The following is a 27170-nucleotide window of genomic DNA, read 5'->3' on the forward strand; positions in this document are numbered from 1 at the left end:
TCCATATTCTTATATTTAAGGTATATCTCCCATAAGCAGCATACAGTTGGGCTCTTTAAAGCCCCGCCTGACAACATTGCCTTTTAATTACAATGTTTAGTTCATCTATGTTATTTTATATAATAATATATTTATGATTAAATCTACTTATGCTCTTTTTAATATATTCTATCTATTCTACCTCCTTTCTTCTCACTTCTTGTATTCTATCAAACTAATTATATGTTTTTATAATTGTTCTCCCTCTTTTAGTATAGGATATACCCTTTTGCTATTCATCTAATGGTTACCAAAGGCATCATTTTATCTTTTTGTCTTTTATAAATTAGCATATTTATTAATTGCCATACAATGCAGGGATCTTGGGACAATTTACCTCCCATTGACTTTTGTGTTATCATTTATTTTAATTCTCTGTATTTTGAAAACTCACTGATATCTGTGTTTTAGTAAGTCAGCATTCCTTTAGAATTACCCATACGTTACCTTTTCTATTGCTCTTTATTCCTATACATTTCTGTTCTTTCACCTGGGATCATTTTTATTCTGCTTGAAGAACTCCTTTTAGTATTTACTTTAGTTCATATCTGTTGGAGAAGTATCTCGCAATTTTAATTTGGCCAAAAATATATTTCTTATTTTTAAAAAATTTTAGGGGTGGCTTGGATTTCTAGGTTGGTAGCTACTTTCTTTCAGCACTTTGAAGGCTTCTTTTATTGTTTCTGTTGAGAAATTACCTTTAGACTTATCACTTACTAAGTACAAATAATACAATTATAAAAATAAACCACAACCTAAATAAAGTCTGTCAACTTCCCTACCTTTGAGACAGCTGCCATCACCTGGAAGAAACAAACCTATACAAAGAAAAAATAATAATTTGACAATGGGTGAGGTGGCTCATGCCTGTAATCTAGCACTTTGGGAGGCCAAGGCAGGTGGATCACTTGAGGCCAGGAGTTCAAGACCAGCCTGGCCAATATGGCGAAACCTTGTCTCTACTGAAAATACAAAAATTAGTTGGGTGTGGTGGTGCGTGCCTGTAATTCCAGCTGTTCAAGAGGCTGAGGCACGAGAATTGTTTGAACCCGGGAGGTGGAGGCTGCCACGAGCCGAGATTGCACCACTGCACTCCAGTCTGGGTGACAAAAAGTGAGACTCTGTCACAAAAATAATATTAATAATTTGGGAAACTAATAATTCTTCTATAATCGAGATGTATACATAAAGGCTCTGTAAGGCACATGGGAGGGAATGCTGCTGGACAGGAGAGGTGTCTTGGGCAACTTCAACAAGAGGTTTCAATTGAGCTAGATCTTGAAATATGAGTATGGCAAGCAAAGCAAAAGGCATGAAGACACAGAAAAGTATGCAGGATCAGAACATAATAGGAATTTTGTGAAACTGGAATCTAGGTTTTATGGGAAGTAGTGGTAAAAGTGATCATGAGGGGCTGGGCACAGTGGCTCATGCCTGTAATCCCAGCACTTTGGGGGGCCGAGGTGGGTGGATCACCTGAGGTCGGGAGTTCAAGACCAGCCTGACCAACACAGAGAAACCCCATCTCCACTAAAAATTAGCTGGGCATGGTGGCGCATGCCTGCAATCCCAGCTACTCAGGAGGCTGAGGCAGGAGAATTGCTTTAACCCAGGAGGCGGAGGTTGCAGTGAGCTGAGATCACACGATTGCACTCCAGCCTGGGCAACAAGGGCAAAACTCCATCTCAAAAAAAAAAAGAGTGATCATGAGGAAGCAGATTGTAGTAACGTTGTCACCAGACTTGTATTCTATGCTATTGGATCTACACATTATTCTTTGAATTTAAGTAATGACCCATTAAATGATCCCTTTATCTCTAAGACAAGAAAGCAAGCCATGAGAACAAGCACAGACATAGATGAGCTTGGACTCAGAGAATTTGTTGAGGTTATTGAGGGGCTCTGACATTGCTGGTTTCTACCTTTCAGTAAAATAAAAGAAGGTTAGGACTTTGGCTAATAGTAACAGAAAAAGATGACAGAGAAATTGGAAAAGAATAATAAATATTTGAAACGAACCCTGTGGCACATAGGAAGGGGAACTGACTAGAGATAAATAAATAGATTGCTGACCTGCCAAGGTTAGCTATATCCCTTCTAGCCCTTTGTTATAGTTCTGATTTTACATAGTCAATTGTTATCTGAATCAGTTTTCAAAATGGCACTTGTGGAATTGAAATATAGCAGAGAAACCACTTTTTCCCTCACTGTGGGTGATTCAAAATGGAATCGTTACAATTCCAGGCATTATAGTCAGGAAGACCTGGTTTCAAAAATTTGTGGTTTAAAGGAAGGCAACTTACTCTATGAAATGGGGCGTGTTTTCTTTCTGAATTCCAATCTTCACATTATACAAAATGGATTTAGTAATAATTATTTCATGGGATCATCATGAGTATTAAATGAGCTTCATCTGGCAAAGCATCTAGTCCAATGTTGTTGGCTTCAATAGCATCTAGTCCACATAACTGGCTTCAATAAATTATAGCTGTTGCAGTTGTTATTTTTATGATGAGCACAAAAGAATAATTCCAATGTATTGAGTATGTAAAATGAACAATGCTTGTTTCCTTAGGCATATTAATTTGAATTATTTAGACAACTTTAGAAAGTCAGTATTTTTATTCCACTTTGAAGAGTGAGCAAACTAAGGCTCAGAGATGTCACATGCCTTGCCCAAAGTCACACAGTTGCTTAGTGGTTGCCCAAAGTCACAAGTCACATAGTGGTTGTGCAAGTATTTGAGGTCAGGTCTGTCTAACTGCAACCCTTGGGTCTTTCTTTACAAGCTCCATTTCAGCTCTCCAGTGTTCCCTCCACTAGAATGATCTGTTTAGCAAGACAAGCCCTAGACATCATCCCAGGTTAGATAAAATGCTCCAGGAAGTTTTCCTAGCTATTGTACCTCTGGATGGTTATTAACGTTATTTTTTTGTGTCTGTTCCCCTTGAAGGGCATTCTCTTCTCCTCAGTGGAATATGTGAAATCCACATGGGATCTCATAAGGCTCTATCTGCATGAATCAAATCGAGTTTATCGGGATAAGATGGTAGAAGAGAAGGACTTTGATCTTTTTGATAAAATCCAGACAGAAGTGCTCAAGAAAACTTTTGATGTGAGTATTGCCCTATGGATTTTCTTTGTATTTGAAAAAAAAAAAAGATAATTATACAGATGATCACCCAACTGATAAAATCTAGCTGTTTAATGGGAAAAGGCCAGAGTTTAAGTGAGGAAGGAAATTCTGTCACCATTTTGCCCAGGTAAAAAAATGCTGGGGCAAGAATAGATGCAAATTAATCCCAGAATCCCAGTGTTGAAGAAGTCCATAGAGATCATCTGATCCAAGTCCCCACATAGTATTAGTCCCCTAGCAGCATTTCTCAGATTGGTTACCCCAGTGATGCTCTAGCATCCTTGAAAATGCATGATCCCATTGTTCCCAAGGCCGCCGTTTTGGAGCTGCTAATAACTGGAAATTTTGAGCAATTTTTTTTCTTTTTCTTTTTTTTTCTTTTTTTTTTTTGTGAGACAGAGTCTTGCTCTTTGGCCCAGGCTGGAGTGCAGTGGCGCGATCTCGGCTCACTGCAAGCTCTGCCTCCAGGGTTCCACCATTCTCCTGCCTCAGCCTCCCGAGTAGCTGGGACTACAGGCGCCCTCCACCACACCTGGCTAATTTTTTATATTTTTAGTAGAGACGGGGTTTCACCGTGTTCCACCGAGGGTTTCACCGAGGTTGATCTCCTGACCTCGTGATCCGCCCGCCTCGGCCTCCCAAAGTGCTGGGATTACAGGCGTGAGCCACTGAGCCTGGCCTGAGCAATTTTGAAACTTGCAACATTTGAAATAATTTTAAAGACTGAAAATTTGGTCTAATAATAATCTAGAAGTTATGTCTCTGTCCACTACCCAGGTCTACATGACAAACTCTCAAATATTTTAATGCCACTTACCTCACTCTTCCTGAGTCTTCTCTTCTCCAGGCCAAATAGCCTGAATCCTTTTAAAAGCCATTTCTGACATGGATTGCTTTCAAATTTAAAGAACTCTGACATCCTCCCGATTGCTCTCTCACCAGTTCTTCCCTCTGAAATTGTGGTGCCTGACTTTTCGTTGCACAACCCAGCTGGGGTCTGACCAAAACCAAGATCATCTCATTCCCCCTTTTCTTAAAGACTATAGTTTTGTTACTGTGTTTCCCAAAATGTGTCCCTGCTAAGTAGTTTTACTACAAGATACTTCTTGAAAAAGAGTCTCTGTCATGAAATGAGTTGAGAAAATGTTTCATTGTATATGACTCTCTTGGAAATTCACAGTGGATTTAAGACATTAAAGTTCTGCACTTGGACACAGGAAGGGGAACATCACACACTGGGGCCTGTTGTGGGGTATGGGGTGGGGGTAGGGGGGAGGGATAGCATTAGGAGATATACCTAATGTAAATGACGAGTTAATAGGTGCAGCACACCAACATGGCACATGTATACATATGTAACAAACCTGCACGTTGTGCAAATGTACCCTAGAACTTAAAGTATAATAAAAAAAAGTATATATATATAAGAGACATTAAATTTCTGAAATCTTGAATAACTCTAATTCACATATCATTCCCCAAATGTATTGGACCCTAAAATTCTTTCCTCTCATTAAACCTATTAATAATTTACATAATGAATGGCCCATGGATTATGCCTTGGGAGGCATTGATATAGTAGCACAGCCTGAGATCGTATTATATTTCTTAGTGTCGAAATTACCCCACAGTTAACACTGAGCCTTCTATTAACCAAAGCCCCATCTTTTCCACACATACTGCTTGTCTGTCCCCTCTGGAAATTAGAAATATTCAAATTTTGTATTTAGGTATGCTATGTTGTCCTTATACTCACCTTGTTTGGTTTAGCTCCGTATTTTTTTCCTGGTAAGATCTTGACTCTACCTCTGAAGATATTTGCAGTCCATCCCAACCTATGTGAGAGCTTTTTGAATGTTTAGACAGCATTTTAAGTCACTTCTTTTAGTCTGCTTTTTACTAAGCCAACCATCCTAAATTCTCCCACTTCTCTCAGCATTGTTATTGGGGCCTGATGTTTGAGACCCTCATGTTAGATGCCCTTCTCTGAGCATCATAGAGTTACCCAATTCAGGTATTCATTGTTAGCCCTGCAGATTAGTCTTCATTGTCTTTACAAGTTGGTCCAAGCTAGCACTTCAGAGTAATAACACTTGAACTTTCAAATAGAGTTCCACGTGTGGGTCTGTGTACGAAGAGCACTGCCTTTTGATCACAGACCCAGATATATGAATATTGCCATTATCCTTCCCCAACAACATTTGAAATGCCAGCCTGAAGTACCCTTGGTCACACCAAATCTTGGTATTGGTATCAAGGAAAAGTTGCCAGATTTCCACCAACAAAGCGATAAAATCCTGTTTCCACTATTCAAAGCTTAAGCTTCTCTGATTCATGGCTCTGTGTGATCTGGCATCACTATTAAGGAATCTTTGATTCGCTGAGTTGGTTGATTTTCTCTCTGCCTTGTACACAGCATGGCTCTGATCATAAAATCGAAGACTTGTTTTGTTCCTCAAAGAGTCTTTGTAAACCAGGCTTTTCAAAACTGCACCTTAGTTACTCCTCCGCTAGATGGTTGGTGTCAATTGACTGATATAAGAACTGATTCCCAGGATGTTAGCCCATTCTCAAACAGGGTAAATGCCTTCCCACATTATGTCCTCTGTCCTCATGTGTTTTCCTAATAGCAAGAATAGCCCTCCTGCACTGCATTTACATCTTATCCAAATGTCTGAGCATTTTTGTTACTGTCTGGCAAAGCCAGAATAGTTTAAAAGTTTTCTATAGTTTTTGAAATCACCTTCAAAATCTAATAACTTTTTTATTTTTAACTCTTTCCAGTCCTTTCTTCTCACACCCAGGCAGCAGCCCTGGTTTCTCTATAGATGTTACTGTCTTCCTCACTTTCCCTATATTAGGTTTGGTGAATCTTGTCCCATAGGCTTACAAGGCTAACCCTGCAGTGACTTATGCCCTGGGACGTGTCCCTGCTGATAAATAACACACTGGTTACCTCTTTCCCAAGTAGGTGTTCCAGTCTGAACTTTAGGAGGGAAAAACGACAGGTGGGGACAACTGCTCATGCTGGCATAGCTTCCTATTTGTGTCTTAGAAAACCTATTCTTTCTCGGACTTTTCTCCTCGACAATCTTTCCTCCTATCTCAAGTCTCGGGTATTTGGGTTTTGACAGGTCTCCACTAATATGAAAGTTAAAAAAAATGGTTTTCTCTTCAGTACTTACAGGATACGTTGGTGAAGAGACATAGACTCCTTATCCTTCAAATTAATCGAGTTATACTATACTATAACCAGCCCGTATTTATTCAACATGGTAACATTTCTCCTATGGGTGAGATTTGACACACAGCCCGAAAGTGTTGTAAGTAGGGAGTTCTACCATAAATGCGTTAAGATTACCATAAATAAACCAGTCACCTGAGGGTGGCTAGTAGCGCATTCTTCAGAAACCAAGCCCTCTGGACTGAACCTATGAAGTCAGGGCTGGCAATATACTTGTGTAATCTCACAGGAAAAGATGTTGGATGGCTTTGCTGCGGATTGAGGACCTAGATCTGTTGGAATGTACATGCAGAAAGTGAGGCGATTGGGCCACGATCCCCTTCATTCAATACTGGTGAAAGAGCCCCCACTTAGAGAAATCCACCCACGCATCCCCATCCATTCTTCTTCTCACAGAAGCACTCTCTTACCGTGCTTGTGAGGAGGCCCCATCCCACCTCCCACTTCCCATCCTCAGTCCTTAAGGAATAACAAACATCACCTGAGACTTCATGGAGCTGGTAGATGGATGTTAAACATCCACTTAAAAGGGCTTCTCAAGAGAAGGGCATGTTGGAAGTAGCACTGATGCCTAATTTCCAGGGAATGTGCAGAACAAATCAGGTGTCTCTGCTCTGTGGAACCAGCCCCAGGAGTCAATAATGAGGGCCCTTATTCCTGTGTCTCATCACCAGGATATTGAAGACCCTGTGGAGCAGACCCAAAGCCCGAACCTGTATTGTCACTTTGCAAATGGTATTGGGGAGCCCAAATACATGCCTGTACAGTCTTGGGAACTTTTGACCCAGGCTCTGGTGGAGGCCTTGGAGAACCACAATGAAGTCAACACAGTGATGGACCTAGTTCTCTTTGAGGATGCCATGCGCCATGTGTAAGTGTGCTTCTCCTCTTCCTTTTCCTCAGTTGCTTCCTCTTCCCAGTGAGGGGTCTCATTCGGCTATTTGAGGTCACTTCCATAAAGCCAGGTAAGGAGCTCCGGCTTCTGCCCTAAAGGTCAAGATGGCTGCTGGCAGAGCAGCTGCAGCTCCTGCCGCAGACTCTAGGGGGCAGCACAATGCGGAGCTCAGGCAGGAATGGGTTCATGTCCAGGTCTGCCATTTGCTATCCTGGTCATAATCACAGTGACAGCAAGAACAGACTTGAGATCATAAAATGGGACCCAGAACAGCTCAGGACCTCCATCACCACCTTGCTATTAGTCCAAGGGCCATTTTAAAAAATGAGATAGGCTGGGCAGGATGACTCATGCCTGTAATCCCAGCACTTTGGAGGCCGAGGCGGGCAGATCTCGAGGTCAGGAGCTCAAGACCATCCTGGCTAACACGGTGAAACCCCGTCTCTACTAAAAATACAAAAAAATTAGCCAGGCGTGGTGGCACGCGCCTATAGTCCCAGCTACTCCAGAGGCTGAGGCAAGAGAATCGCTTGAACTTGGGAGGCCCAGGTTGCAGTGAGCCAAGATGGCGCCACTGCACTTTAGCCTGGGCGACAGAGCAAGACTCCGCCTCAAAAAAAAAAAAAAAGAGAGAGAGATAGAGAGTTTGTGTTCAAGTGCATACATATTTCAAAAATTAAATATCCTTTTAGTGTTTTTGCTATCTAGTGAATCACTGAAAGTAATAACCAAGCCTCCAAGACAGTCTAGTCTCACACCAACACCATCCCTACCCTGCTTCTTACATTTCCCAATCTGAGACCCATTGCCAGCGCTCACTGCCCTCCAAAATCCTTCCACCTTCCCCCAGGGTACTCACGGTCTTAGCAACAACATCTGCTTCATTTCAACTTCTTTGAACTTTCCCTTTACTGCCAAATTCTAACTGATACCTGACTGACCCCCGAGTGGAGGAAAGCTGTTTTTTCTTCCCCATTCTATGTGCCCCAGGGCCTAGAGAGGAGTAAGTAACCTCTTTACCCCCAGTCCCCCACCCCAATGGCACGTTTAAGTCCTTTCTTCTCTTATCCTTCAAAACCCCAGTTCTTTTGAACACAAGTCACCTGCCTTTCGTACTCATTCTTTCTCCTTGTCACTGTTATCTGCTGACAGTCAATCACTCCCCATCATCCGCTGATGGCCTTAGTCCCTGGGCACCCTTCCTCCTCACCCATGTCTCGACTCACTCTTGGCATCTAGCTAATAATTCTTTCTGTTCCTTGGCCTGCTTGGCTCCCGTGGTCTTTTCTTCTAGCCCACCTCAGTTCTCACTCTCATATTCCTGTCATAGGAACCCACCTTCAAAATCCCAACTTCAAACATCCCACTTTCTGACCTGTACCTGCCACCCTCCCACTCATCTGCTCTAGTCTTTCATTCAACTTCAAGACTTCATTTATTGGACCAACTACTTCCCCAGACTCCGTTATCTCTCCCCCTACCATGTCTTTACTTTCCCTTTTTTAAAATTTTATTTTATTTTATATTATTGTTTTTTGAGACGGAGTCTCACTCAGTCGCCCAGGCTGGAGTGCAGTGGCGTGATCTCAGCTCATTGCAAACTCTGCCTCCTGGGTTCAAGCGATTCTCCTTACTGTCTTTTTTAACCACCAAAGACCCCATCACCCCAGTGCCAGCTCACCTAACTTTCTTGTCATTGTATCCACAAAATCTCACTTGGGCTAAACCGCACTGTCTTTTTTTTTTCTTTTTTTCTTTTTTTGTTTTGAGAGGGAGTCTCACTCTGTCACCCAGGCTGAAGTGCAGTGGAGCGATAGCTCACTGCAGCCTCCGCCTCCCAGGTTCAAGCCATTCTCCTGCCTCAGCCTCTGAAGTAGCTGGGATTACAGGCGCCCACCACCAGGCCTGGCTAATTTTTTGTGTTTTTAATAGAGACAGGGTTAAACGATGTTGGCCAGGCTGGTCTCCAACTCCTGACCTAAGGTGATCCACCCGCCTTGGCCTCCCAAAGTGCTGGGATTACTGGCGTGAGCCACTGCGCTCAGCCCCCACTATCTTGTTATTCTACCCGTGTCCCTAAGCAGCTAGATACTGTTGAGGAAAATATCCCACCATGTTGATTGTTTTTGCTCCAGATCTGCAGTCATAAATATCAAACAGGCCTCGACATTGCTAGAAATTATCCTCCTCTACCCTAAGCATGTTGCTCCTTTCACCATCCCGTGATAACTGCATTACACATTTTCCTTCTCTTTTCAAACTCCCAGCGCCTTATTCCCAGTTAATAAGAACATCTCTTATTTCACTGGGATAATGAAAGTGACAAGAAGAGAATCTCGCGTCTTCCCGTCATCAAATCTAACAGCCTATGTGTATCTCTGCATCCCTCCCACAAGTCCTGCCTTCCCTACAACTTCAGTTCATGAACACCCCTGTCCCTACCTAAGTCTAGTCCCTACACCTGCGCCCTGGATCCCACCTCCTCTCACCTTCTTGGTGACTTCACCTCTCGCTGTAATTATCTCCTCCCTCTCTCCTTCTCCCTCTCCTATTTTCTCTCTCCCCTCTTTTATCTTACCCCATCATTAATTTCTGGATTATATGCATCAGCATACAAACATGTTATGTTATCATTTATCAAAAAATAATAAACTATTCCTTGCCTCTTACATTCCTTTCCATCTACTACCCCCATTTTTCTGCTCCTGTCCGCAACGACACTCATCCAAAACGTTGCCCATCTTTGTCTTACTTTCTCACTTCTGATTTCCTTCTCTGCCCACTTCTTAGCCCTTGAACAAAGCAGTGCTTATCATTGTCACCTCTGTAGTGAGGTGACCCCACGTCTTGCTGAAGTCAGTTGTCACTGCTAAGTCCTCGCCTATATTACATGATGACCCTGTGGTCAATGATTAACCTCTGTTTACATCATCCACTCATCCAACATGTATTTATTGATTAGACAATCTTAGGATGACTGCCGGGATCCTAACCTCTAGGACACTGTGTGGAACCTAGCAGGTGCTCAGTAAAACTGCTTAGCATGTTATATGAGACTAAATCATGCAGAGGAAAACAGAGAGGGAAGGGGAGTAGAGAGGACTGAGGGTGATCCTAATTATAACTAGGGTCATCAGGAAGGCCTCCCTGAGAGGGCAGCGTTTAAAACGACATGTAGCTCAACATAGAACTCTCTAAGTGCCTTGTGCATAGTGCTTTGCATATATCATTGCATTTAGTTTTCACAAAAACCCTGAAGAAGTAAAGTTTTGTTATTGTCTCTATATTATAAGTGAGGAAACTGAGACTGAGAGGAGAGAAGTTGCCTAAGGTCACACTCCTCATAAATAGGTAGAACTTGCAATAGTGCAATCTGGCTCCAGAGTCTGTGCTCTCTACCATCATCCTAGGAAGCTTCTTCAAATATTTTTTTGTATCCCCCTAATCTGATGTGAGCTCCTTGAGCACACAGACTGTCTTGCTCACTGCTGAAACCTTAGTATCTTAGACAATGCCTAGTGCATAGTAGGGTTCAGGAAATGAGGTATTAAAAGTTCAACCTGCCGGGCACGGTGGCTCATGCCTGTAATCCCAGCACTTTGGGAGGCCGATGCGGGTGGATCACCTGAGGTCAGGAGTTTGAGGCCAGCCTGACCAACATGGTGAAACCCCGTCTCTACTAAAAATACAAATTAGCTGGGCATGGTGGCGGCGTGCACCACCATGCTGAAATCCCAGCTACTCGGGAGGCTGAGGCAGGAGAATCGCTTGAACCCGGGAGGCGGTGGTTGCAGTGAGCCAAGATTGTGCCGTTGCACTCCAGCCTGGGAAACAAGAGTGAAACTCCATCTCAAAAAAGAAAAAAAAAAAAAAAGTTCAACCTTATGAAGCTCCAGTGAGTATTCTCTCCTCTGAAGAGCCACCAGTATGTCTGTCATAGTCTTGGAATTGAGGCAAGTCTTTGTCCTTTAAGGGCAAATTTAATTGGAAAGAATTGTAAGTGATTCCATCAATGTGGCTTCCAACATGGGTGATCAAACTAATATTGTTTTTAGAAAAAAAAATAATAATAAGTACTGGCTACAAACACTGGCTTTCTTCCATAGGCTTATAAACAAACTCTGAAGTTAGTATCCAAAGAGGAGCCTGAGCCTCATTTAGCAACGGCAAAATAACTGGGAAAATGAACTGCCTGGAGGGGGACAATTCTGAAGAATAAAATGTATTTAGATGTATAATTTCCCATACATTTGTTTAAAGACATCAACCGCCCATTACTTTATCCTCGCTCTGCCCTTCCCTCCCTTCCCTGGGGCTCATGGACCTCTTGTTGCTGTCTCTACCAACCAATAAAGCAGAAGGATTCCCCTTCTTAGATCAGAAAAAGGATACCAGGCAGTACAAGGAGAAACACAGATAGCCTAAGAGTGTGGGAGGACTCCATGGCCTCACATCACTACACACACAGCACTCCAGAAAGGTCCCACCTTCTGAGACGCAAAGTGGGAGTAGGCTGGGCACGGTGGCTCACACCTGTAATCCCAGCACTTTGGGAGGCCAAGGCGGATGGATCACCTGAGGTCAGGAGTTCAAGACCAGCCTGGCCAACATGGTGAAACCCCATCTCTACTAAAAATACCAAAAAACTTAGCCAGGTGTGGTGGTGGGCACCTGCAATCACAGCTACTCAGAAGGCTGAAGCAGGAGAATCACTTGAACCCGGGAGGTGGAAGTTGCAGTGAGCCAAGATCATGCCACTGCACTCTAGCCTGAGCAACAAGAGTGAAACTCCATCTCAAGAAAACACACAGACAAAAAAAAAAAAAAAAAGTGGGAGTAGGACAGAGCAGAGGAGGAAGGAGACTGTGTGTGCCTCCCAGGAACTCACAGGTCCAAGGAGACAAGGTGAGAACCTGTTTTTATAATAGCTCCATCCAGCTGTTTGTTCTCACCACTCAAGCTCTCATCATCTTTTTTGTTAGAGTCCCCTACACCCTTCCCCAGCTTTGCTGCTCTCCCTTTCTGCAGCTTTGATGCTGAACTCAGTAACAGAGCACTGTGTAGTGGTTATGGACAAAAACCAAACCAAAGTTCAAATCCTTGTTCTGCCACAAATTGGTTGGGATGCTTTGGGAAAGATGCTTAATCCCCAAGCCTAAATATCCTCACCTGGGAAATTAGGCTATTAAGAATGCCTGCATCGCAGGGTTGTTGCTATCTATGCAAAGTGCTTTGCAGTCAGTAAATATTAAAGTCTTTTTTCTTTGTGCTATTGCCTTATTTCCTTAGTAGTACCACTTTTCTACTGACTTTCGTCACCACTTCAGCAGATTCTTGTTCTGCTTTTTCTTCAAGCTTTAAACCAGATCTTTTCCCCTGCTTTTGGCATCATCTCCATTCATCTTTTTCTGTCTCTTTGTTTTTCACTCCCACATGTGTTTTCTTCTCTTAGAATCACTTAGCAATCATTAACAACAACGACAAACCCTCAGATGTACTTCTTTTGTTCCCTGAGAATCTTACCCATTCTCTAGGTGTGTGTGTGTGTGTGTGTGTGTGTGTGTGCTCGCACACACGCACATGCGTGTCTAGTCCAATAAATCAACTTCCTCCAGCTGTGCGGTGGTGCATCCTCAGCTTTTGTTTTTAATCTCTCAGAAATTCAGTAATGGACTTAACTTAGACTGCCTTGGTTTTCTGGCCCAGGAGCACTTTAGAATATTGATCTTCTTTTTAAATTTTGTAATTTAAATGCAGAGTTCTTTGCCCTCATCAGAGGTTGGTAATGAATCCCCAGCTGGAGTCCGGTGCTGACTGTTGCAGACTTAACCACACTTCTCTGGAAACTTCATCGCTAACGATGCATTTCCCATTGAGATATTGAATGGCATGGGCCATGCTAAGCTGAGTTCAGGCCTTCAGAATAGGGCTGGGGGGTTGGGTGACCCAGAGATCCCAGCTGGACTCCAACTCCTCTGACTCCTCCTCCATGCCTGCCTCTCTCTTTCCTCCACTAATCCTTTCCTGCCCTACCTTTTCTGAATCAGGAGAGAGGGCCTGGGTATCTTAGCACCATGGCTTCTCCCTTCATCAGGCACCATCTCATGCAGACACAAAGCAGATAACCCCTTGCACCCAGCGTAATGAATCATTGCGTACATCACCCCAAATGTGGAGCTCATATAAGGCATGGGTTGTTCTGTTTAAATTTAACAAAAATGTATTAGATACCTTCAATGTGCTGTCACTGCAGATAATACAAAATGAGTATATGTACTCTTCAGACATCTAGAAATTACGGTTTCATAGGAAAGCAAGAGAAGTGTAAATCTATCTGATATGACAGTGTAAGTATCACAATTAAATAATTAAAGTGGAAAAGTAAAATCATAAAATTACTGAATGCAGGTCAATAAATAACTCCTGAATATTTAAGTCAAAACATTTTAACTACATAAAATTTAGTAGTTAACCACATCCAATTTTAAAACCTAAAAATATTTGTATATCTGAAACACCTTTAAAAAACTGGAAGATAAAGGTGAGAAATTGGAGGATAACTGAAAACATACATAAAAGGGTTTCACAAATTGAGAGAAACACTTCAATTGAAAAGCAGGCAATGGGCAAGAACAGAAAGTTTATAAAACATAAATAATAAAATGCTTCATAAACATTTAAAAATGTTCAATTCCCTAGAAACCAAATAAATAAAAATAAAAACAGTAATTTTTCCACCATTAAATTGGCAAAGATTGGCCAGGCGCGGTGGCTCACACCTGTAATCCCAGCACTTTGGGAGGCTGAGGCAGGCGGATGACAAGGTCAGGAGATCGAGACCATCCTGGCTAACCCGGTGAAACCCCATCTCTACTAAAAATACAAAAAATTAGCTGGGCGTGGTGGCAGGCACCTGTAGTCCCAGCTACTCGGGAGGCTGAGGCAGGGGAATGGCGTGAACCCGGAAGGCGGAGCTTGCAGTGAGCCAAGATCGCACCACTGTACTCCAGCCTGGATGACAGAGCAAGACTCTGTCTCAAAAAAAAAAAAGTTCTTTGGGGGCCAGGAGTGGTGGAATGCAAATGTAATCTCCACTACTCGCTACTCGGGAGGCTGAAGCAGGAGAATTGCTTGAACCTGGGAGGCAGAGGTTACAGTGAGCTGAAATCCCACCATTACACTCCAGCCTGGGCGAGAAAGCAAGGCTCCGTCTCAAAAAAAAAAAAAAAAAAAAAAAAATTAGATGTAAGATTCAGTGTCAACAAGGGTTGGGGGCCAGAGTCCCACACACTGCTAGCAAGATTTCAGAGCAGCAAGTGCACCCCACAGGAGACATGGGGCAATGAGGAACCACAAACGTCTAGTTTATTTATGTTCATTGTGAACAAGTCATCAGTACATGCAAGAAATTTGCAGAAATAAGAAACTTCAAACCACAGAGGCTCAACACAAGCTCTGTAACTTTATATACACTCACATGTAGTTCATGCGTCGAACCCCACCCACCAAAACCCGTGCCCAGAGTTTCTTCCAAACTGGAGCTAGCTAGACCTTATGTTGCTCCACCACTACTTAATTTGAATATGGCATTTCTAATTATAACATCATTAACACAGACAGGAGCACAGGATTGTAGCCCATGCAATTCAATCTCAAACATATCCTCTACTCTATTTGGCCAAACTTTACCCGAGTTCTTTTTTTTTTTTTTTTGAAATGGAGTCTCTGTCACCCAGGCTGGAGTGCAGTGGAGCGATTTTGGCTCACTGTAACCTGTAACCTCTGCCTCCCATGATCAAGAGATACTCCTGCCTCAGCTTCCCTAGCAGGTGGGATTACAAGCACGCGCCACCACGCCTGCTAATTTTTGTATTTTTGTAGACACAGGATTTCACCATGTTGGCCAGGCTGGTCTCGAACTCCTGACATCAGGTGATCCCTCCACCTTGGCTTCCCAAAGTGCTGGGATTACAGGCATGAACCACCGCACCTGGGCCCCAAAGAACTTTTTATTGCTACAAATGTTTCAGGCATCCAGACTGAAATCTTGAACCCTCTCCAGATGGGGTTTCACCATGTTTCCCAGGCTAGTCTCAAACTCCTGACCTCAGATGATCCTCCCGCCTCAGCCTCCCAAAGTGCTGGGATTACAGACGTGAGCCACCGCTCCCAGCCCGAGTTCCTATTCTCACACTCTTTTGGTCCCCAAATCACCAATACCTGTTTTCTCTTCTTCCAAAAACATTTCTCTAAAGCAGCTTGATCACTGTGTTACATAGCCCTGAATTCGCTGACTTAACACATCCTAATTCAACTAACACATCCAGCATATTCAAATCCTCCAATATAGCAGATCCACCTTTTGATCAATTCTACCCAGGAAAAGTACATATTGGTGCCGTCATTCTGCGCAGCAGTCTCTAAAGACTGTCTTACTGTTTGGCTCAACAGTTTTACTTCTAGAACTTATCCTGAGGATATAATTAGAGATATAAACTTAAAAAATATATACAGCATTATTTATAACTGGAAAATATTGGAAGCAACGTACATATCCAAGAGCAGGCTATTACAGACAAGCAATTTATTCTATCCTTATTACCAACACAATGTTGGTATTCTACACAATACCATTCCACCATCAAAAGTCTGGTTTAGCTGAATTTTTAATGGCTTAGGGAAACAATCACAGTATATTGCTAAATGAAAAAAAAAAAAGTTTTCAAAAGACTGTGTTCAGTATACAAGATGAACTCAATTTTTAAAATACACATAACAGAAATATATTGACTTTTCAGGTACAATCAATGTATGTACAAACATATATATTTATAAAAATGTAGACAGACACTAGAAAAAAGTCTAGAAGGACCTATAATTCACGTCAGTAGTATTTATTGCTAAATAGTAGAATTGTGGATTTTTTTCTGTATTGTATGTATTTTATACAGTGCAGAGCCATTGTTTTAAAGATGAGAAAAGAAGAGGAAATCAGGGTTATTTTTATAAAGGGTGTAGCACCTTGCATAAGGTATATGCATACTGCTGAGAGGGGTTAGACACATGAATGGAGGCGGATCCTGGAGGAGAGGCTGATAGAGGGTGGCCTTTGAGGAAGGGCTGGAGGGCAGGAAGAGTGGCTTCCTCTGAAGGGGATGAGGCCTGGAATAGTCTTCCATTGCAAGGAAAGGGGCAAGGAGAGACGAATATGGGCACTGAGAGCGGTGAGCAGTAAGGCTGCGAAGGGAGGAATCCAGAAGCCAGGGATGCAGCTGTCTTACCTATTGATAATAAGAACCCACAAACCTTCATTACAGGGTCATCGATGCCCAGGAAGGATTGAAGGAGGGAGACAGAGGAGTTCTGTCCGGGCTCCCTGTTTCTCTCCTGCTGACTTTGGTTTGGCTTCTCTTCTTTCCTGAGAGGAACCAAGTTCTGCTCCTGCCTTGTCCTCCAGCCTTTCCTGAATTTTTTAAATTGTGTGTTTTCGACTGTTTCGCTTTTTCCGTCCCCTCTTCTTGCCCAAAAGAACTGAAGTGGGAGGTGTGGCAGGGTCAGGTATGGTGCGGAGAAGAGCAAGAGCAATCCTGAGTCCCTTCCCTATCGCATCACTCATCCCCTGCAATCCTGCTCCCTTCCATGGGCTCCCCCAGGCTGTCCCTAGTTCACTAGAGGCTGTGGCTTAAGGCAAAGCAATGGCAGCTTCAGTCAGCTCGGGCAAGAAGGTGAGGCCAGGTTTGGGGACAATCTAATAAACGTTTCCCACAGCTCAGCCTGTGACGTGCCTCCAAGGAAGGCCCCTGCTCCCACTCAAGCCTTTATACATGCTTCTGACTGCAGAAAGTCTGATCAAAGCAACATGTGCCTGCTTCCTTCTCTTTAGCTGCCATATCAATCGCATCTTGGAGTCTCCGCGGGGAAATGCTCTGCTGGTTGGTGTAGGTGGGAGCGGCAAGCAGAGCCTGACAAGGCTGGCAGCTTTCATCAGCTCCATGGATGTCTTCCAGATCACACTGCGCAAAGGCTACCAGATCCAGGACTTCAAGGTAAAAGGTCAGGCGGCTGCAGGGAGGAGGCTTAGCTTCCCTCTAACCAGCCACAGTTCCATCATCCTTCACTCGTTCTCCAGTTCCCCTGTCTGGAGCCTCCCCTTCAATGTCTGTCCATTTCTGTCTTAGGTTCTGGGCTGGTGATGTGAATGACTTTTCTCATTAGACTCAGCCTGAGAACAGTGGCATTTCCAAAGTCTGCCTTTGGGAGACCTCAGGTGTCCTAGTTACGTCTGTGGGGCCTCCACTCTTGCTCAAATCAGAAGCACATCTGTATCAAATTCAGCACACAGCTCACTGGCAGTGGGAGCAGACAGATGGAATTCTGAAGGTCTGCTTGAGTTTCCTAAGAAATTCAGATTTTAAAAGACGGATCGGTAACCACTGGCCTCTGGGACCTTCAGTGACATATCCTGGTTTCAGACAGCCAGCACTTGGAGGCTGGATGAGTGCTCTGGAAAGTAAAGAAAGACACTATATACAACCTTCGAAGGTCATTGTGTCCAGTCTCCTTCGTTTTATCCATGGCCACAACAGTCTTGGTAGGAGGTCACAGTGTAACTTCTATCAGGAGGCTGCTCTTGCTCTTCCTGGAAGAACTCTAGCCAGCACTGAGCCAGTCCTACCCACTTGCCCTCATAATCTCTCAGCCGGTGACAGAAGAGGGAGGTGCTCACTTCTGCTCTGAAACCACAGCTCAGCCTCTCGACGACTAGCTGAATCTAAGGTCATACATCAAGTTCATATTAGGTCTTTCTTTAGTACTTCCAAAAAAGACATGATAGTGTGATAGGAATTACACATTTACAGAATGAGCTGAGACTGTGGGTTTCAACTTCTACTCTATATGGGAATCACTGGGGATCTAGAAAGAATACTGATGCCTGTGTCCCACTCCCCAATATTCTGGTTTAACTAGTCTGGGGAATGGCCTGGGCATCATGATTTTTCAAAGCATCCCCAAGATGATTCCAATGAGAACTGAGAAACACTGTCTTAGATCACTTAGAGGATGTGGTGAGAACCATTGATCTAAAACAAAAATCGGTATCTTTAAAGGGGAGCTATTTGGACATTAAGGTAGCTCTGTGGTAAAGAAATGGGTGGAGTTGTTAGAAATAGCTGTGAGTAGTGCGAGAGAGAGAGAAAGGCACATCAAGAACTGATGGCTGAGCTTGGGGAGGGTGATACACCACAGGAACTGAGATTGATCAAGCTGGATAAGTTCAGAACTTGGCATCCTAGCCCAAAATGTCATCGATCTGCAGTTTTCAATGGATATAATTTCCTACAGGTGATTGCATTTGTGTATGTGTGTGTGTGTTGCCCCAGTATATTTTTTTCAACATAAGTATTTTGCTGGAGCTAGTTGTAAGAACACAAGAGGCCAGGCACAGTGGCTCATGCCTGTAATCCCGGCACTTTGGGAGGCTGAGGGGAGCGGATCACGAGGTCAGGAGATCGAAACCATCCTGGCTAACATGGTGAAACCCCATCTCTACAACAAAAATACAAAAAATTAGCTGGGCGTGGTGGCACGCACCTGTAGTTGCAGCTACTTGGGAGGCTGAGGCAGAAGAATCCCCTGAACCCGAGAGGCGGAGCTTGCAGTGAGCCGAGATGGCGCCACTGCACTCCAGCCTGGGTGACAGAGCGAGAATCCATCTCAAAAAATAAAAAATAAAAAATAAAAAAACACAAGACCCTGCTAGCATAAGATATATTCATCTGCCATGCTGGTAGCCCCAGGTACCTCACTCTCAGTCAAGACCAAGAGCAATGGCTTGCCTTCAGGAGCAGGTCATTCAGTTGTATGAGTCTTACATGTAAGTAAGACGTAAGACATACTTACTTATATGTAAGTAAGTCTTACATATAAGTAAGACACTTGTATGAGTCTTATATATATGTAAGCTTTGGAAAGCTGTAACCTCTTTGCACAAAGCAGGAGCTCCAGAAGCTTTACCCTAATGCCTAATTTCTAAATCAGTGTAAGAGAGATACAGGAGCTACCATGGTTGAATGAATTAGAGGCCATTGCTATGTAACTTCTCTTGCCCACCTTTATTGGCACCAAAGCCTGGGAATGAGGCACAGTTTCCTGCCTGTCAGTGCAAGATAGCCCTCCCCCAGCTTCCCATTGTCACCTTACTTTAATTCCCATTCAAGCAAAGAAAACGGTTCCATTTCTAAAGAATGGGTTGGAGTTCTCTTTCAAGGAGGCCTTCTTTTCAGAGATTTCTGATATTGACTGTTCCTACAGATGGACCTGGCCAGCCTGTGTCTGAAAGCTGGAGTGAAGAATCTCAACACAGTGTTTCTCATGACTGATGCCCAAGTGGCTGATGAGAGGTTCCTTGTGCTCATCAATGATCTTTTGGCATCTGGTAAGAGATTCCTTGCACTTGGCGTCACTGATAAATTCCCCCTGGAATCAGAGTTATACAAAGGTGAAGATTTCATCCAGGATGGGAATAGTAAGGTCATAGTAATGAGGAAGAAAACTGATACAGCCAAGAACTGGTTCATTGAGGTCCTTCTCAGCATTGATGCTGGGCCTGCTATCCTGGCTCTTTCATTCTTATTTCATTGCAAAACAGACAGTAATCGTGGGGCTCTCTTAGTGGGACTAGATCTGATGATGGGAAGAAGAGAGGGTTAAGAGCTTGGCGATGTGCTGAGTGTGGAGAGAAGGTGCTGTTCCCTCTCTGTATCCAAATCAAAGAGAAACTAGAATGTGTGTAGTACTTGAGGAAGCTCAGGCATTGACAGGAAGATACACAAAAAGACAGCATGAGCATGCACGCATAAAACTTACACAGTAGGGCAAGATGAGGTTACCAATGTAATTAACTAGTGATTTACAACCTCATGAGAGCAAAGTGGAAGTTCCACATAGTTTTCCTTGGTCCCCAAAAAACTTGACAGGGGGTGTGAAGTGGCCTGTGACGCTGTCTGTGCAAGATAGGACTTCAATGGGTAGCTCAATGCTTGCTATTGCTATTTTATTGTCCTTCTTTATTTAGGAATTCAGTGCGTATACCAACAATCCCCCACAAAGTGAAAACTCATGCCTGTAATCCCAGCACTTTGGGAGGCCAAGGTGGGTGGCTCACCTGAGGTCAGTAGTTCAAGACTAGCCTGGCCAGAATGGTGAAACCCCATCTCTACTAAAAATACAAAAATTAGCTCTGTGTGGTTGTGCACACCTGTAGTCCCAGCTACTTGGGAGGCTGAGGCAGGAGAATTGCTTGAACCCAGAAGGCGGAGGTTGCAGTAAGCTGAGATCACGCCACTGCACTCCAGCCTGGGCGACAGAGCGAGACTCCATCTCAATTTAAAAAAAAAGAAAAAAGAAAAAGGTTATAAAACAAGAGATGAAGAGGCAGGGAGAAGAGATCAGTATGCTGGATCCCATCCTCTGACCTACTCTCTTGATGTAAGTTGGGTCTGTCTCCACAGCTCTCTTATCCAGGGCAGTGGCAGCTCTACCGTAATTACTTTTCAAACTCTCACGCCCCCAACCAGAGATACGGAGGCCATAGGTAACTGATAGTGGAACCTGGTGGTCACATCCCTGCTGTTGACCCAACGTTCGGCTGACTCTTCCTTCTTTCAATCTCATCACTCCAACCTCAGCTGTCCATCACCCCAGAGTGGATATGACCTGGTTTATCTGTCTTACCCATCATTGCTTTTTATATTTCCTACCTTGTCTCTACCTAGAACGAAGTCTTTCATATTTGGAGAAATCCCAATAATCTGGCAATAAGCATCTTCCCTCAAAGGTATATTGTTCCTGGACACTGTAACAGATATGCTCTGTCCTGCTCAGGGCCAATATCTCCAATGCTCTTCTGATCCAAGTGCAGGACTGAGACTGCAAAAGGCCTGTAATCCCAGCTACTTGGGTGGCTGAGGCGGGATAATCACTTGAACCAGGGAGATAGAGGTTGCAGTGAGCTGAGATCGTGCCACTGCACTCTCCAGTCTGGGTGACTGAGTGAGACTCTGTCTCAAAAAAAAAAAAAATACATATATATATATATATATATATATATATATACACACACACACACACACACACATCCAAGAATATAAGACAATATAATGCATAAATTATGCATTTATATAAATATGTGCATGTTTATATTAAAGAAAGAATATGCTTTCTTGGCTCTTAAACCAAATGCAGCATCTACAAAACCACTTATTCATCTCAATTGAGAAAACAGTCAGTGTACAAATGTTCCTGAATAAAATTTCTGCCTCCAGACTTCCAGCGTCTCAAAAGCCTCTCTCTCTCTCTCTCTCCACACTCCATTCCCTGACTCTGATTAAATACTCCTTAGTTTCTAAGGTCCAAGGACCATGGTCACAAGTACCTTTCTCCATAGTCTATCTAGTATATATAGATATAGTAGTATATAGTCTATCTACTATATATTGTAAGTAATATATTTTAGGATAGTTCCTGACAACCTCCAGGAAGTTCCTGGCTTTGGAATCATTGTCTGCTTCATATTTTGTGGCATTGCACCCCATGCCATCATGCTGTCATTTTCATGAAGAGCCACTGGTCCCTGGTCCAGAGCATATACTAGCAGGCATTGTGAGCAACCTTTGGCTTCTTTCAGGTGAGATCGGTGTCCCAGGTTTCCTTACTGTGCTGGCTGCTAGCGTTGCACTAATACCACCCTCATTCCCTTACCTCCCTGCCCTGTTCAAGTCAGCTTTATATCAGAGAGTTTGCCTACCAACTCTTACACCTTTTCTCCTCCAATGCCACAATTTTTTCCTTTCTTAAATGCAATCTCTTTAACATCTCATCACCTTCTGCAATAGCGTTTAATCTACAACATAGCCTCATCTTTTATTATTCTACTAAATAATGAGAGAAGGACCCAACTTCCCTCCTACTCCAAAGCTACCCTAAAGCCTAATTTTTAAATCAGTCTGAGAGAATACAGCTTTAGAGATGTCGGGCGTGTTGCCAGCCTCACACCACTGTATTTCAATTTGCTCTAATCCAGCCAGGTCACCTTTTCCTAAAATAACATCTGAGACACAGAGTTGTCACATTTTCACCAACTGAAATTTTATTCCTCAATTAAGTATTGATAATTTTTCATTTAGAACACAACTTTTTTTCAAGTACAGATGAATTTCTAAAGCCCTCCCAGTGAAAATGCAATCAGCCGGCTCCAAAGTCATGGAGTTTTAGGCCCCATTTTAAGGCTTCTATATATTCTTTAAGAAAAAAAAAAAAGGTAAGATTTGTGTATACATATTCAAGTGGAGATACAGTTAAGATGAACACTTTTGTCTTCTAACCCACCCCCTTTTTTTCTTAACTATTTCAACAGGGAGAATTAGAGTATATCTTGGTTCTAATTTTCCCTATCAAATAAGTAATTTCTGGCCAGAAAGTAACTGACTGCCAGTTCAGCCAAAGCTGTGGGGATGACGCAGAACCTCATTATCTCCCAACTTTTTCAACTTTGTGGGGTTATGCAATGACTCCACCCTTGGATAACACAGTAGGGACTAGGAAACCATAACTTAGACAACCTTGCAATTAACTCATCCCTCTGTAGTTATGTACAAGATGTATGAGGTTGGATATAAAGGTATAGTAAATGCAATTCTCTCCCAAAAACATCTCCCTTGGAAAACCAATGATCTCATGCCCTGGGCTGAGTTTCCTCTCACACTTCTTTATCTCACCATTTCATTTCTTGTTTTCCTGACACCATTTCTAAAATCAAACCATGATAGTAATTTGGCTTATGAATCCCACTTCTGACACCAACTATAGCATTTCAGAACCCATCTTTATGCCAGTTGTATCTCAGATGGATTATAGATGGACATGAAGAAATCTTACACACAAAGCAAAAATATTAAGTTAGGTTCCTGGTTTAATTAGTGAAAGATACATAACTGTATAAGAACTAGAGTGGTTCCCCAGGGTAAGAGCAGATGAACCACATATTTGAGTCACTTCCCTTGGCTGCTGGGGTCCTTGATAGGGGTCATGCAACTGCTGGTGACACTGTGCATGAAATGTGAGTCCTTGCTGGATCTGAAAGGTTCATTACTTGCTATGTTCTTATTGACCTGTTATAATAATTCTTGAGGAATGTGCACTGGTCATCAAACCCAGGCATTTAAGGAACTCTTACAAAACTTGTTCTCTTTTTGACCTTCACTTAAACTCAACTTCAGCAAGGCCCCACTCTAATTTAGAGAGAAAAAAAATCAGAATTATTCCCTGGCTTTCCAGGAAAACACCTCTTCCTCCAGCTTTCCAGCCTTCCAGAAGGCCCATTTTACTCTGGTGCCCCTGCCAGTTAGCACTAACCAGCTAAGAAAACCTAGTCAGCTCCAAGTGTGATGTTTCTTCTGCCCCTAGCTATGACAGATTTTGTATTTTATTTTATTTTGGAATCCTATGTTAGGATTTTCCTTTTGCTTTCCAAAAGGCTGAATTGTTTTATTCAAAATTATAATTCATTTTCCTGTCCCAGGCTAGATGACTTTCTATGTATTCATATATTCAATAATCATTTACTAAGTGCGCATGCTCAGTCACTAGGTACTGTGCTCAAAGATGAATAACATGTAACCTCTGTGCAGTCTCATGGAAGAGTTTATAACCAATGGGGTCCCTCTCTTCTAAGGTCATATTCTTCTTTATCTCTAAACCAAACTGTTCTTTTTATATATCTGTGGGCCAAATCTCCTCTTAGGATCTAGAACATAAAAAGATCCACCTCATATTCCAGGTGCTTTAGGATTAGAGCTAGGGTTGACATGTTAGTGTTCAACACACATCCTATGAGAATGTAGAGCCCGGAAATGTTTATAACAGACTTGGCATTGGATTGTTCTCCTCTGGTGGCCATTTGGAACTGGACTTCCTGAGGATCCATCTATGCTGTTAAATAAATTGAATTCTGGCCCAGTTTCCCTAGAAAGAAAAAAAAAACAACAGTAAAGTTGGGGCAAAAGAGCAACCATCAAGCATGCACTGATCCTCTAAGACATACTTAGTGGACTCATTAGATCTGCTCACCGGATGTGCCCTCAAATCACAGACAGTGGAACTTTAAACCAGGACCAGTTTGGTTCTCCAGCTGCAAAACAGAAACTCCCAAAGAGCAATGCAAAAAGAAGCGTGAGCAATCAGACTTTTCTTTTCCTTTTGTGGTAATAAACTGGTTTTTTTTTTCTTGTGGAAGTGAAGTCCTATACAAGTTACTCAAGAGACTTTGTGTTCTGTGGATTCCCTGCATTGCTAACCTCTCCCTTACCACCTATGTCCAAGAGATAATCTATTGCCACCAATTTTCCCCTTATCTATTTCTGAATCCATATCTTCTCTATCCTCACTACCACTGGTTTTGCCTTCTTTTGCCTTGACAAATGCCAACACTCCTTAACTTATCTTTCTACTTCCCATGCTATCCCCACTCCAATCCATTCTCCTCACTCCTTTCAAAAGGGTCTATCTCAACTATAATTCCTGGCCAGGAGCAGTGGCTTACACTGTAATCCCAGCACTTTGGGAGGCCAAGACGGGTGGGTCACTTGAGCCCCAGAGTTCAAGGCCAACCTGGGCAACACGGCAAAACCTTATCTCTGTGAAAAGTACAGAGAGTATCGGGGCTTGATGGAGCACACCTGAGGTCCCAGCAACTCGGGAGGCTAAGGTGGGAAGATCGCTTGTGCCCAGGAGCTTGAGGCTGCAATGAGTTGTGATTGTGCCATTGCAATCCAGCCTGGGTGACAGAGCAAGACCATGTCTCCAAAAAAAGAAAAAAGAAAACAAACAAAAACACTGTAATTTTTTTTATTAGTTCCCAACTGGTTGCAGAATGAACTCCAAGCTTCTTTGTCCTGTTTCCTTCCTTCCTTGCTAGTCTCACTTCCCATCTTGTGATCTAGTGATTCCTAATTCCTTAAGGTAACACATTGTGCTACTTGCTGACATCCTTAATTACTTATGCTGTTCCTTTTGAACCTCATGCCCTTCTTTGTCTGGATTAACTTCTACCCACAGTAGAAGACTTACCTTGGGCGTTCCCTCTCTAGAAAATCTAGAGACAGATCCACTGTCACTCATAGGAATGAGTTTCCCCATATTCCTACAGCACTCAATAGCTGCACGTACCACCACTGTATTGAAACGAGATTGTAAATTTATGAAAGAAAGAGATCATTGTGTTTGTTGTTGATTAATTTACATTATTAAGCAATCCAGAAATACAAAAAAAAAGAAGGATTAAATGGCTACTTCTCAGTTTAGGAAATACAGCAACACTGATATACCTATTACTCTGTGCAGAGTCTTGTTTTTCATCGTTTATACAGTCAGCTCTTAATATCTCCCAGCCCATAATTGACATTTAGGAGGTACTTCTTTAAGTACAGTAATTAACAGCATGAGAATGATGTGCCATTAAATACTACTATCGGACATGTGCTTTGGAAAATTTTCCAGCAGTGAAGACAGAGGGACAGAGTACTGAAATAGCCACCACACTCCCTTGCTTTTTCTCTTTTAAGAATAGGGAAATTTTTTTTAAACTATCAGGTCTACATAGAGTCAAAGTCCTTACACCAGAGTGAAGTGGAGAATCTAGCCCTTAGCTTCACCCTTTTTATCACCAAAGTCCAACTAACTAAACCTCGTTAAATTATCAGGGTCTCTTTCCTGAAAAGCAGTTGTGGCCTTTAAGGAGTCCCATACTAACATATAGAAGATGGCAGAAGATGGTGAATAGTCTGGCTTCCAAACTATTAGAATATTTCAATACTATTTCTAACTCCAAGTACCGCATGAAGCCTGAAAGTACTTGGAGTTAGAAATAGTGTTTCCCAACTTTCGGTGAAACCTCGTATCTACTACAAATACAAAAAATTAGCCAGGCGTGGTGGCAGGCACCTGTAATCCCAGCTACTCGGGAGACTGAGGCAGGAGAATGGCGTGAACCCAGGAGGCGGAGCTTGCAGTGAGCCGAGATTGTGCCACTGCACTCCAGCCTGGGCGACAGAGCGAGACTCCGTCTCAAAAAAAAAAAAAACAAAAAAACAGACAGTGTTTCCCAACTTTAGGTCTCAGGAAGAAACTTCTCAAATATTTAAATAACCTCTGCCCCTGTTCACATCACAGAATCCCCTCTGGCAGTTCAGTTTCCTGCTTCCAGCATGACTACCTACATCACAAAACAAGTGACGAGAATATTGTCAAGAAGGAATTATAGGAACAAATGTGAAAATGCAAATTTTGTTCCCTATTCAGAGGTGTCTATCCACAGATACTCCATCCGATGGTCTTCTTCTTAAAGGTTCTAGGGATCTTGTGACAAATACCACCATCATATGAGCATGGAAAATGTCTCTAAGTGGCCCAGGTGCTTTCAACGTCTTGGAATTAAGACCATTAATAAACCAGGGGCATCAAGTTTTTCCTATAAAGTGTCAGGAAGTAAACATTTTAGGCTTTGCAGATCATACAGTCTCTGTCACAAGTACTCAGCTCTGTCCTTGTAGGGCAAAAATAGCCATAGATAATACCTAATGATCACGGCTTTGGTCAATTAAAGCTTATTTATGAACAATAAAATTTGAACTTACATAATTTCCACATTCTATTAAATATTATTATTTAAACTTTCAACATATGCTAAATATCATTTTTTTTTAGCGGTTTTCTTTCACTCCTATTTGTATCAGAAGAGGCTGAAATGAGTCATTCTATTAGTAAGGTCTTGATTTTGACAAATTATAGTATGGGAATTT

The 27170-nt window shown here is 42.6% G+C and overlaps 1 protein-coding gene across 2 annotated transcripts in view; it reads left to right on the top strand.

The window, feature by feature from the left end:
- DNAH9 (dynein axonemal heavy chain 9) overlaps positions 1-27170 on the top strand; it is a 382482-nt gene that overhangs the window by 203346 nt on the left and 151966 nt on the right. For both annotated transcript variants that reach the window (XM_024235511.3, XM_054535462.2), the window contains 4 exons: positions 2993-3154; positions 7094-7290; positions 17198-17360; positions 19627-19750. In XM_024235511.3, the coding sequence (XP_024091279.3) occupies positions 2993-3154; positions 7094-7290; positions 17198-17360; positions 19627-19750 (646 nt within the window). The remainder of the gene's footprint in view (positions 1-2992; positions 3155-7093; positions 7291-17197; positions 17361-19626; positions 19751-27170) is intronic.

The sequence above is a fragment of the Pongo abelii genome, chromosome 19 (assembly GCF_028885655.2).
Source record: "Pongo abelii isolate AG06213 chromosome 19, NHGRI_mPonAbe1-v2.0_pri, whole genome shotgun sequence".
Classification (NCBI taxonomy): domain Eukaryota; kingdom Metazoa; phylum Chordata; class Mammalia; order Primates; family Hominidae; genus Pongo; species Pongo abelii.